This window comes from Balaenoptera physalus, assembly GCF_965194825.1.
Source record: "Balaenoptera physalus genome assembly, chromosome: 2".
Taxonomy (NCBI): Eukaryota; Metazoa; Chordata; class Mammalia; order Artiodactyla; family Balaenopteridae; genus Balaenoptera; species Balaenoptera physalus.
This window is the reverse complement of record NC_138883.1, coordinates 99,817,122-99,830,455: the sequence shown is the minus strand read 5'-3', so window position 1 is coordinate 99,830,455 and position 13,334 is coordinate 99,817,122. Positions and strand designations below refer to the sequence as shown.

General features: G+C 36.7%; 1 protein-coding gene across 1 annotated transcript in view; it reads right to left on the bottom strand.

Annotated features, from left to right (window-relative positions):
- UNC13C (unc-13 homolog C) overlaps positions 1–13,334 on the bottom strand; it is a 774,694-nt gene that overhangs the window by 377,752 nt on the left and 383,608 nt on the right. Inside the window, exon 9 of the mRNA XM_082444694.1 lies at positions 5,409–5,628. Within this exon, the coding sequence (XP_082300820.1) occupies positions 5,409–5,628 (220 nt within the window). The remainder of the gene's footprint in view (positions 1–5,408; positions 5,629–13,334) is intronic.

The window sequence follows — 13,334 nt, the reverse complement described above, 5'->3', positions numbered from 1 at the left end:
AGAGTCCAGAACTATCTATAAGCTATAAGGGAACAAATTAATTGTAAAAAAGGTGGGGGGGCAACTTCAAAAACATTTTTACTATGTAAAGAAAAAAGAAGGAAGCAAGGGAGAGATTGGAAGAGGAAAGATCTTTTTGGTCTCACCACTGTTAGTTACACAGATTTCTTCATATCCTTTTCAAAAAAAAAGAAAGAAAGAAAAAAAAGAAAAAATTAAACATAGGATTTCTTTCTTTTTCTCTTTTTTTAAAATAGCCTCTGACACCTGTAAACTCAGCTGACACATCTGGTTCACACTGTCGCTAGAAGCTGGCCTGGCGCTCACCACGAGGCAGTAATGCTTTCCAGCTGGGTATAAGGACTCTCATAGGACACCATCCTCACACATGGTCCCTCTTAAAGCAAGACAAACAAGGCCACTCTATAATTTTTTCTAAGCACAGATGAAAACCAGGTCACCGTGTAACCACAAAATACCAAACATCCCTCTCCTAATATGAGTGACTACTGCTTCTTTACTAAGTACAGCTATTAGCCTCACTCTGCTTTCCTCATAGATTCTTTTTTTTAATGTACACAACCACAGAATTGTCCTCACTTCAAGGCAAAGCCGATCAAGAGAAATCCTCTGCTTTTTTAATGCCCTCTTACTGAGATGCCCTGTGGTTCACCCTGGTGTACATTCTCCATGAAGTGATGGGGAATAAACTGAACTTTTAAAACCATAGGCGTGTTCCTGGTGGTCTTTAGCTGGAGGGCATTGACAGGTATTATTATTTTCACATATATGGAAAATGGTGCTCAGATAGGTTTTAAAAAACTCTATTAGTGACAGGATTAGAAGCCAGATCTTTCTCAAGTAGTTCAGGAGTATGAAAAAAATGTATATAGATAGATAGGTAGCCTTCGCTTAGGTTACATAGAATACTTCTGTGACATTATGTAAGGCATACTCACCCTTTTTGTGCCCCATGTACCCTATCCCAAAACCTGAAAATGCTCCATTATAAAGTTATTCCTTTGGGATAAGGAACTGACCATTGTACTAAGCTAACTTAACTACTGATTCCACTTTTATCCAAATTAACTTATCAAATCATTTCCTCTTTAGTGTTGAAAAGTCAGTGTAGTGAATGAGTTGTGATTGGAGACGGTGGACTGAGGGTATACCCCGAGCTTGGTGGGTTGGTCATAGAGGGAGGCCTTGAGGAGTCATCATGATGGGGAGCGCTGGGAAGCCAAGGTCTGGGCAGCACAGAATGTCTAAATGACAGGGAGGGGGGAAAGCACTGGAGATAAAATTTAACAACTTTCCATTTTTCCCCCTAGGGTCCTTTGCATATTTCTTTATAAATTAGGAGAGATCACTAGGCTGGGAGTTCAGAGACCTTAGTTGTAACACTACCTATGTTACCATTTGATTCTTTTTGACAAGATACTGAACTGTCTGAACTAAGTAAAATCAGTAGATCGGGTTCTCCAGTCCGCTGATCTCAAAGGCTCCCTTAATGATCTACGGTTCTATGGAAGGATGATCTTTAAACCATTTCATGCTATTTCTAATAGTGTTCGCATGCCCTCATTTGTTGCTTCCCCAACATTTACTATGCAGCTAGCTGTGCTTAAATGTCTGTTATGGGGAAACAAAGACTGGTCTCCACCCTATAGCAGTAGATACACAAAATCCTATTTCTAAGCTTCCTAAGTATATTCACAACATAAACATACTTTGTGTAATTGCTGTTGACAAAGTAGACTGTCAAAAGTTTCCAACATATGTGTTTACATCTATTCACCTGAGTTAAGTTTTAGAAAATATGTCTGAGTCCAGGGACAACACTGATTACTTTCTTTCTAGATCTGAAAGCCCAGAATAATGCTCCCACCCATAGCTGTTCAACATATACAAATAACTGACCGTCTTAACATGGTGTGGTTGTAAATGTGGTAGCACAAATATGAAAAAAAAATCAGTATCTAGTTTGCAGACAGGAGTGTACTAGCCAGATTTTGTGAATGTTACGAATTCACAATGGCTAATAATTAGTGCATGTAAGCTTAACATAATGTCAGTGGGAAACACAGAACAAAATAGCATATCTCACAAGATGCTGCTTTCCTGAACTCTTGATGAAATACTTTCTCTCTTTATGCAGATAACTTGAAATTTCCAGTTAGGAATTAAAACTAGGCAGAATATTTTTTCAGTGGGACTCTGGAATTTCTTCTTTGGAGATGTCTAAGAAAGTGCTAGCCAGTTGGGTTGGGCTACATGGTTATTTGCATATTTTTCTGATTTTGAGGTTATCTCTTTTCTACTGTAAAAATATAATCAAGGAAAATATTTTAGATATGATCTCTCTTTTTACATATGTCTCACTCTGCATACAACCTCAACCCAGCCAACATACGCTTTTTTTCACTTTTTCCTAGTTTAAAACTGCCACCATAACTGTTTTGGCAAGGTCCTTATGGGTTACATGAATATCATTCAGGGTCAGAAACTGCTCCTCCATTAGCTGCATCACCAAATGCCATTTCTTCCATCACCAAATGCCATTTCCAAAAAAAGAGTAAATGTATTTTCAAATAACAGGACAGAAATGAGTTAATTCAAGAAAAATAGGTGAACTCTATCCACCGCTACTGGCCTGGAACAGGGAGGGGTATGACAGATCAGTGCTCTTCTCTCAAGCATTGCTTTGTTTTCCTTTGCTATCCTTTGCTCCTACCTTCCACTTCACATGGCTGTTAGCCTCAGGCTAGGAAGGCAGTGAAGTGTAGAAACCACCAAGTAGAATCAACTAGACAGAAGCTGAGATGATGCTGTTTGGGGAACCTGTTTCCATGCATCTCTGCACCTGCACGGAGGTACTAGAACAGTGAGTAGGATATTATCACCTGGTCTAATTTCCCTTGACTGCAAGTGTGTAAGTCACAGACCCAAGACGATGGGACTGAAATCCCAAACTCAAATTAATTTGAAGTAACTTTAAATACCCTTTATTTTGTACAGGTCATTAGACCCAAATGTAGACTTATTTTTCCTTTTATTTTATTCTGAGTGTACGTGTGTATGCACGTTGACAGACTGCAATGTCTTCAGAAAAGAATTAGCAAAATAATGAGGGTTCTAGAAACCTAAAGAAGACTATTATCTTCAAGTATTTGAAAAACTATCATATATGATAGAAGTCAATTTATTAAATATTTTCTCCAAAGGTCAGATTTGGCTTAACGAAAAGAATTTGCTATAAGGCAAGAGTTGGTTCAAATTTTATTTTATAAGCTAGAATTTTCTAACATAAATTAAGCTGCCTGCCAAGGTGTTAAATTTTCTCTGTAGATGCTCAAACAGAAATTGAATGACCATTTGGAGAAGGAAATCAAAGAACTTCCTTGGGCTTACAAGTGGCAGTATTAGCTGTCTTTTCCAACTCTGATTTCTCTTAATTTTTTATTCTCTCCTTTTCTTTCAATTTTGGCACACATGAAAGTATTTCACACAAGGTGTCACATTGCAAATTTCTTGCTTAAAGCAATGAAAAGAGAAATTTCTTAAGGAAATGTCAATGATTTTGTAGGGACAACTTTAAATTTTATTGATAGTTATTGTGGCAAGCGATGAAGTTGAATTCATGTATTAGCAACACCTCTTTCCATTCAAGGTGAGAACACGGGTTTTAGGGAAAAATAAGGAGGGGTTATCAAGGAAAATATCCTTTTCCTGGGGCATACATGTCTACCCTCATTTTTTCTTCACTGTTTTTGATTCTTCCAATTTACATGTGCATTTTAATGAATAACTTCAGTGCAAAGCTCACCTAGTGTATTTAACCAATACCAAATAATACCAAGAAATGGAAATAGACAGTGAAAATGTTTCTAAAGTTTAATGAATGGGTGGCATCTCTCTTCTCTGAAAGACTTAAAGAAGAATGAACTCATTTCTTAGATATTATCTGCATCATTTTTTTTTCTTTAAGGGACTCAATCCATTTGTTTCTAGATGGCAATATTTTTCCTATCTGTTTTCTCAAAATGTCACTGCCCTAATGTGATTGTTTCTTAAGATGCCTGCTCACAATTCAGTTTTTAAACAGGTATACTGAATTTTAATTGTATTATGAGATTTTGCAAGTAAATTGGCTGAGTAATATTGAGTCAATCCGCCTTCTTCTAAGCACTCATTCCTAAATATGCCTTTTATTTTTCAAAGAAGTGGTACTATTTTGTTTCAAAAAACACATTCATTACCATTAACAGTCTTAGGCTGACCTGACTGTGTAGGGAGAATACTGATCAGGTAGAGGAAAGCGTACAATATGTGTGACTGTTACTGCAAGAGCCAGCTATGCCAGCATTTCTGATTCAATCTTTATTTTGACATTTTCCTCTGTCCTCCCTCAATTTCAGGCAACCTATGTACCTTACAATGACTGCATTCCTATAAAGAATGAACAAAGGGGACAATATTTAGATGTGAAAAAGATCATTTGAAAATGAAAATCCATGTTTAAATAGATTTGTTCAGCAGTGCTTTTTTAGTTATATAAGGTCAGCAGACAAATCCAGCAGTGAAAAGCCAATAATATGTATTTTAGAGTATGATGTTTTGGCATTTCAGGACCTAATCTAAAGTACCAGTATAAAGGATTTTTTTTTGGAAATGGAAAATTTAAGATAACCTGTCATGAAAGTCAAAGTGACATGTACCTATTCAGAAATGTAAAAGAATGGAGAGGCGATTAATATTCATTGAGCATCTACTATGTGCCAGACTCTTAGCAGCAACTATTTCATTTAGTTTTTGAAATAACCCACTGAGGTACATTTTACTATTCCTATTTATTTGGTGGAAGAAAATGAAGCCCTGAGAAGTTAGAAAAACTTGCCCAAGGTCACCTATCTGGTCAGTTAGATTTGTCTTTGACATCAAATACAAGACTTCCCAATTCTAAGGGCTGCACAGGGACTGCAAAAGAGCATGGCTCTTGCCTGCAGAAGGCAGGTGTCAAGTAGGCTTGGAAAAGAATTCCAGTTGCTGTCATCGCAGGGGTGTGTCTTAACCCCTGTTTGAGGAATGTGACTTTACATGTTCCCACTGACCACGTGGGGCTATTATGAGATAAAAGTGAGAACAAAGATTGGAAGTCACTGTGAAGTTTTCTGCTTGGTCCGAGTGCCATTGAACTCCAGGTAGTTATTCTGAGGAATCTGAAAGTGCCAAGGTCAACAGTGTAGGAAGACACAATCAGTTACATGACTTGGCGGGCAGTATGTATATCTTTGTGTGAATGAATAGGCAGGGGGTGAGTAGGATTTGTTGAGAATTAGCAAGAGCTGAAAATGCATAGGGTAAGACCAGCTCTGCACACCTGCTTCTTCACCTAACCGAATACTCACTCTGCAAACAGTCCGCGTTCAGGAGGTCCTGACACTTTTCGTGGCACTTCACTCCGCACTCTGAACACTTCATGCCTTGCCGGGCAATGCCCCACAGGAGTCCTTCACACTCGTAACAGTAGGTAGGTGTCGTAGCCGTCCAGACCTCAAAGTTGTGTGGGGTGGTGGAGGACATGGGGTAGATCAGTGCCTGCAAAGTCTTCTTGAAGACATGTATTTTCTGTGAAGATGAGACAAGTAACCGACACGAGACACATCAGTGGATCTGGAGAATTTCATCAAAAAACAAACCATTTTATCACTTTTTCCTGAAAACGCTATTTTGAGGGGACCCCTTGATTATTGATTTAAGTGAGGACAGTCATCAAAATAACTCTGCACACTTATTCTTCGTTCAGTGTTCTAGGGCCCAATCCAGTTCTCTGAACACAAAGAACTCCCTAATCTTCATATTGGACTGGGCTCCCTGCTGTGTAAGCTTCTTTCATGGCAGCACAGAGCTCTTGTTACTTGATAATGACTGTGTCCCTCTATCCTGTGAACTCCATGAGGGCAAGGATGATGACCATAGTTCTCACCGCTGGCTCTATCCTCAGAGCCTAACCTAGTCTCTGGCTTGAGATAGGTGTTCAGGAAACATCAATTCAAAAAAAAAAAAAAGGAATTTATATTACTATCCTTGGTCTAAATTGGTTCTTCTGGTTCTTGGTAAAATTATGAAGTAATGGAAAATATTCTCAATGCTGATTTTAACCCCCTAGAAACACTCCCACCCCTCTTTTATATTCTACCCAGGCCTCATCTCCCTGATTCTATACCCTCTCTAACACTACACCTCTCCCCAGTCCCAAAGTACACTTCTTTTATAGATCTTTCCACAGGGAACTGTTTTCATCACCTATTCCTTAGGAAGGAGCTCATCAACTAATTGATAAGAAAGCCCTAGTAGTAGATAAAGGTTAAATGTGGCACTCTCCCATGGTGCTTTATATTTTAAAGGGAGATAATTTTTAATAGCACATGGAAGCTGTTGGTAGAGTGAGCACTGAACGAGGAGCCAGGAGGCCCGAGTTCCCGAGCACAGGCCCCATCGTGTGACATATGAAATGGGCTTCAGAAGGCAGGAGCTCTCTTCCCTATTTCTCTAGTGCCTAAACAGTGCCTATCATTGTCCTTGGGCATAGTAAAGGTACAACACATTTTTTGTGTGTGAAATGAATGATGTCTGTTACTTAAGAGTCTTGTGATCTAGGAAGAGACTTAAACTCTCTAATCCTCACTTTCCTGTACAACCTATCTACCGTATTATGTTGAAGATCAAACTGTGAGATGGTAACAAATATAGTCCATAGACTTCAAACACTAAGAAAATACTAAGTATTAGTGCTGATAGTGGAGACTTGTTTGGATGTGTCTGTCCAATTGATTGTCATATCCCACTGTGCAGGTGATGTCCTGGTAGAAAGACTGGCACTCTCTGAAGTTACAATTACAAATAACTTCCCACAACTACCTGATGCATAATGAATGGTTATTTACATAAATCCTGTAGGAGTCTAGCTGATAAGCAACGCTAAAAAGGAAGCACTTGTATTTTGCATTAATCATCCTTAAATCTCATTTCAGAATATCTTCCCACAGTGTTGAAATGGCTAACTTGTCATTATTTTTCAAATCCATAGTACGGTAACAGCATATTTCCCTTTATTAATACATTCCCCTCATTATGTTTTTTCCCAGAATATGTTTGTTAATGGTGGAAGGAGGTTCCCTACCAGGGAGTTAAGCATTACTAAAACATTTTTCTAGCCTTTGAACAGCAAGATCCAGCCTTGCTACTACATGAGGGGCTGATCAAAGCTCTTTATATTTCAAGTGAGTCTACAGAGCAACAGTATGTTCAAACTATGGGAATTTCTCAAGTAGAAGACCCCTGTGTTAGGGTTTGTATAGACAGAACAAGTAGATCCATCACTTTTAAATAAAGATAGTCTGACCCAATAAATCTCTTGGCTTCATTCCATAATGAAGATGTCTTGTCTTGAAAAGAACTGTTAAGAGTTCTTTTAGAATTAGAAGTATGTATTATGCATCTTTGTTTCCCACTTACTGCCTAGCAGAGTGATATCCAATATCATCAAAGTGACTTGAATGATTCTTGGCATAACAGATTTACAATCAGCTCTCCATAGACAATTTCATGTTCTAGCTGAGCTGAGGGGCTGGAGGACCGTGTAATGTGTATATGTGGTGTGTGTGTGTGTAATACAGAATTTTTGGTTGAGCTCAAAAAATAAGAATGGAGTTTAGGTATATTTGCGATTGCATAATTTGTTGTCTTAGTAGGGGAAAACAACAATTCTAACTCATTGGAACACTGGGCGGGAAGAGAACAGTCTGCTACTGAACGCAAGTGAGAAATACATATTAATTTAGAAAGCAGAGTTGGGCAAGGGGTTGATTTTGGACATGAATTTATCTGCATAATTTAAAATTGATGATGAACACACTTTAATTCCCTATGTCCATTTTCATTTTATTGAATTCAAGTGACACATATTCAGTGCTCTAAATCCTTAGGCTATAGTAGGAGTAATAAATATAAGGACCACTTGCTAAAAAATTAAATAGGCTGAAGGAAAACAAGTGAAAGACAGCTGAGAAGGTTTCATTGAAATGTTTGGTTTGGGTTGGTTTGGTTAAAGAGGGATGGTCCATTTCATGAAAAGAGGAAGTGAAGCTAATTTCAAAAAGAAGAAACATGGAAAATTTACTAGACAGCACATTGAGAATCAATTGAATGGGGCATTAGAATAAACTATAACATTTGAGAACTGTAGAAGCTGGAGAAAAACATTAGGTAATTCACTACAGGGTACATATCCCCAGTCTCAAAAAAACGATAATGAGTTTTTTCATTCTTGATTTTCGGGGATATGGGCACGTGTTTACCAAAGCTGAAAATTACTCTAAAATAAATGGCTAAAGAGAAATCAAGGAAACACTCCCATTTACCATTGCAACAAAAAGATTAAAATACCTAGGAATAAACCTATCAAAGGAGACAAAAGACCTGTATGCAGAAAACTGTAAGACACTGATGAAAGAAATTAAACATGATACAAACAAATGAAGAGATATACCATGTTCTTGGACTGGAAGAATCAACATTGTGAAAATGACTATACTACCCAAAGCAATCTACAGATTCAATGCAATCCCTATCAAACTACCACTGGCATTTTTCACAGAACTAGAACAAAAAATTTCACAATTTGTATGGAAACACAAAAGACCCCGAATAGCCAAAGCAATCTTAACAAAGAAAAATAGAGCTGAAGGAATCAGGCTCCTGGACTTCAGACTATACTACAAAGCTACAGTAATCAAGACAGTATGGTATTGGCACAAAAACAGAAATATAGATCAATGGAACAGTATAGAAAGCCCATAGATAAACCCACGTACATATGGTCACCTTATTTTTGATAAAGGAGACAAGAATATACAATGGAGAAAAGACAGCCTCTTCAATAAGTGGTGCTGAGAAAACTGGACAGCTACATGTAAAAGAATGAAATTAGAACACTCTCTAACACCATACACAAAAATCAACTCAAAATGGATTAAAGACCTAAATGTAAGGCCAGACACTATAAAACTCTTAGCGGAAAACAGAGGCAAAACACTCTATGACGTAAATCACAGCAAGATCCTTTTTGACCCATCTCCTAGAGAAATGGAAATAAAAACAAAAATAAACAAATGGGACCTAATGAAACTTAAAAGCTTTTGCACAGCAAAGGAAACCATAAACAAGATGAAAAGACAACCCTCAGAATGGGAGAAAATATTTGCAAATGAAGCAACTGACAAAGGATTAACCTCCAATATTTACAAGCAGCTCATGCAACTCAGTATCAGAAAAACAAACAACCCAATCCAAAAATGGGCAGAAGACCTAAATAGACATTTCTCCAAAGAAGACATATAGATTGCCAACAAACACATGAAAGAATGCTCAACATCACTAATCATTAGAGATATGCAAATCAAAACTACAATGAGGTATCGCCTCACTCCAGTCAGAATGGCCATCATCAAAAAATCTACAAACAAAAATGCTGGAGAGGGTGTGGAGAAAAGGGAACCTTCTTGCACTGTTGGTGGGAATGTAAATTGATACAGCCACTATGGAGAACAGTATGGAGGTTCCTTAAAAAACTAAAAATAGAACTACCATATGACCCAGCAATCCCACTACTGGGCATATATCCTGAGAAAACCATAATTCAAAAAGATTCACATACCACAGTGTTCATTGCAGGTCTATTTACATTAGCCAGGACATGGAAGCAACCTAAGTGTCCATCGACAGATGAATGGATAAAGAAGATGTGGCATGTATATACAATGGAATATTACTCAGCCATAAAAGGAAACGAAATTCAGTTATTTGTAGTGAGGTGGATAGACCTAGAGTCTGTCATACAGAGTGAAGTAAGTCAGAAAGGAAAAAACAAATACTGTATGCTAACACATATGTATGGAATCTAAAAAAAAAAAAGGTTCTGAAGAACCTAGGGGCAGGACAGGAATAAAGACGCAGATGTAGAGAATGGACTTGAGGACACAGGGAGGGGGAAGGGTAAGCTGGGACGAAGTGAGAGAGTGGCATGGACTTATATATACACTACCAAATGTAAAATAGATAGCTAGTGGAAAGCAGCCACATAGCACAGGGAGATCAGCTCAGTGCTTTGTGACCATCTAGAGGGGTGGGATAGGGAGAGTGGGAGAGAGACACAAGAGGGAGGAGATATGCAGGTATATGTATAGCTGATTCAGTTTGTTATAAAGCAGAAACTAACACACTATTGTAAAACAATTATACTCCAATAAAGATGTTAAAAAAAAAAATAAATAAAATAAAATAAAATAAATGGCTTATGAAAACATTTCTTATTCCAACAAAGACTAAGATGGAATGATGGTCACTTTAGAAACTGAGGAAATGAATGGCTAAGGAAAGCATGAAAAATACATCTGATAAGAAGGGACTCATATCTCAGGGGAATACTGCATACTGGGGGAAAGAGTGTATTTTTAGCAGCAAAATAAGACCAGATCAAACAAGATTATACAGACATAGAGTGTGGAGTTTTTGTGGAATAAGGCAAAAGATAGGATATCGGGCACTGAATAAAAACAAAGCAGAAGAAAACAAGGGGAAACAGTAAAATTAGCCATGGACAATGGGAAATGGAAGCCTGTAACTGACCTTTAAGAGTTGGATTAAAGGGAAGAGAAAATATATATATACACATACTTTCATACATACACACATGTACTTAGAGTAGGTAGAAAGATAATAGGGTGTAGCTAATAGGATCCAAGCTGATGTGAAAGGATGGGAACTGGTTATGTTATCAAGAAAGGGTCTCTGGCCTAGGTAAACAAGGAACTAGACATATGGAGAAGGTGGTCTGAAGAACAAGCAGAGCTCAATTACTGGAATTAGGACTGAAGGACAGAGTGGATTCAGCAATTTGGGAGACTTCCTGCTAATTTATTTTAAGTGTTTCTAAACTTTTCAAATATTCTACAACAAACATATATTATTTGCTAAAATGTATGTATGTTCTGATAATAATAAAATGTATGCTCATTGCAAAAGTAATTTATAAACCCAAACAAGCATTAAAATGAAAAATAATTTAATTTTTCAAAGTTAGGTATGGTTTGATGCATGTTCTTCCAGTAATTTTTCTATTTATAGCCATGATATCAGGCTTTTGCAATGAAGTGAAAAACAATAAACATTATTTTTATATTACTAGTGTGATTCCAGAAAGTAAGGCAATTTTTATTGTTTCAACACTGCTTTAATCTGTAGAAATGATTACTCTGCTTTCACTCAGGTAAGACTTAGTAGCCAAGTACAATCTTTGGACTACAAAGAGGAAGATGCTCATATTTTAGACATAGATTTTGTTAAAAATTCCTGCTCTGAGAAACTGGAATTTAAAGCGAGTTGCCCTAATATATCACTTTCTGAACAATTAGGACAGGGAATGAACTACCTTTTCTATTGATAACTACATGGGGAAATTAAAATGAGTCCGAGAAACAAAGCAATCAAGCCTCCTGCAGAGAACAATTACCAGTGTTTTTGGACCACCAAAATTCCAATCTACAAACTGTTAACACTTATAACAGCAACAAAGCTTGACTGTCTCCATTTGCCACATACCTTTTCTCCTTTTCCCTCTCCTATGTTAACCAGCAACTTAACTAATGAAGTTCTACTTTTGTCTGCATCCTGTGGGCTTCCCTGATAGAACTATGTAAACCATCTCTTTCCTATACTTGAAAACAATCACATTTAGATAATTCCAGGAAAAAAAGTAAGCTTCTTGTTTTCAAGCATATTTCACATACTTGATGCATGATTTTAGAAATCTATTTACTGTCCTCTAAGTATCATTTTGCTATTTCTGGACAAAAGCATCAGAAAGATTTGCAGAGCAAAGATTAGGTACAATGTGACCTTTGAAATTGGTTATAAGCATGAGGACAGAACAATGGTAGAATAAGTTCCTGAGTATAAAAACAGACATAATTTCATGACTGATTTACTCATTAGACTAATCATTACATAAGACTGACTGTAGAAGCTAAAATTACTCGGGTAAAATTTTTTGTAGCAGAAAGTGCTAACAGAGACTAAAAGTTATGTGCCTAAACATGGAAGACTGTAAGTAATTTGTTTTTACTTATATTGTTTTACAACAGGTACTAATTACCAGTGACCTAAGTAACTTATGGATTGAGTCCAAATAAAGAGGGTGGAACAGTGATAAAATAGATGGTTCAATAATTTAAGGAGAGGACAATATAGGATATACACTCTGAAGTACAATGTGGTTCCATGCCAATACATGACATGGAACTTGATCTGATAACAAATTAGGGTAAATTTGTCATGTACTATATAAGTATCACTTTTTCTCCAATTCAAACTTTCAATGAAAAAATATATATATACAAATAAAGAAGGTGGTATGAGATGAGTAACTTATTAAATATAAGTGGCCAAAAATAATTTGAATTTCTCCACTGAGAGAAACTTTAGGCATTTTAATCTGGAAAGTCTAATTCTTACCAGTTGGGGCAGAGACTGAGTTCTTATAAATCTTCTGACAGAGGCCATGAAAGAACAGGAAGAAGGGTTAGGATATTATAAAAGGAAGAGAGGGAAAGGGGTGACCCTCCCTCTTAAAGGGAACCCATTCTATTGTTCTCTTGTAAAACCAAGAAAGTCAATCATGTAGCTATGGAAAGCTGTGTAGTGAAAGTAGACAATCATAAAAAAAAATAACTAATATTTATGCATCCAAAATGGTTGAAGTGCTGTCTATTTGTTATCTCATTTGATTCCCCTCCAAAACCTCTAGAAATATTAGTATATTCATTTTGTTTATTGGAAAACTGATCTGGTAACCTGGCAAATGAAGTTGATATAGCCCACTAGGTAAGTGTTGGAAAAAAACATTTTACTATGTAGAAGGGCTCCAAAGAAAGATTACCCAGGCACCTAAATACATAAATAAATAAATAAATGGAACTTAATGACAGAATTAAAAAAGCAGATTCTGTGGAAACCTAACAGGTATGTTTGGGATCCAGTTAAACTCCATGGGCTTGGATCTTTGGGTTTTCAGATCATTTTCAGATATGACATTTAGATTTGCCTTCTACTTAATGTGGGCATTGAGGGTAGTAATCAGAGACTAAGCATTTTCAGACCTTTATATATTTTTTCAGGACAGAATTATTGATCAACTTTAAAATTTGAAAAGTATTTTAATTAAACATTTAAAAATAATAGAACTAAGCTCAAATTTATTATAATAAATGTAAACT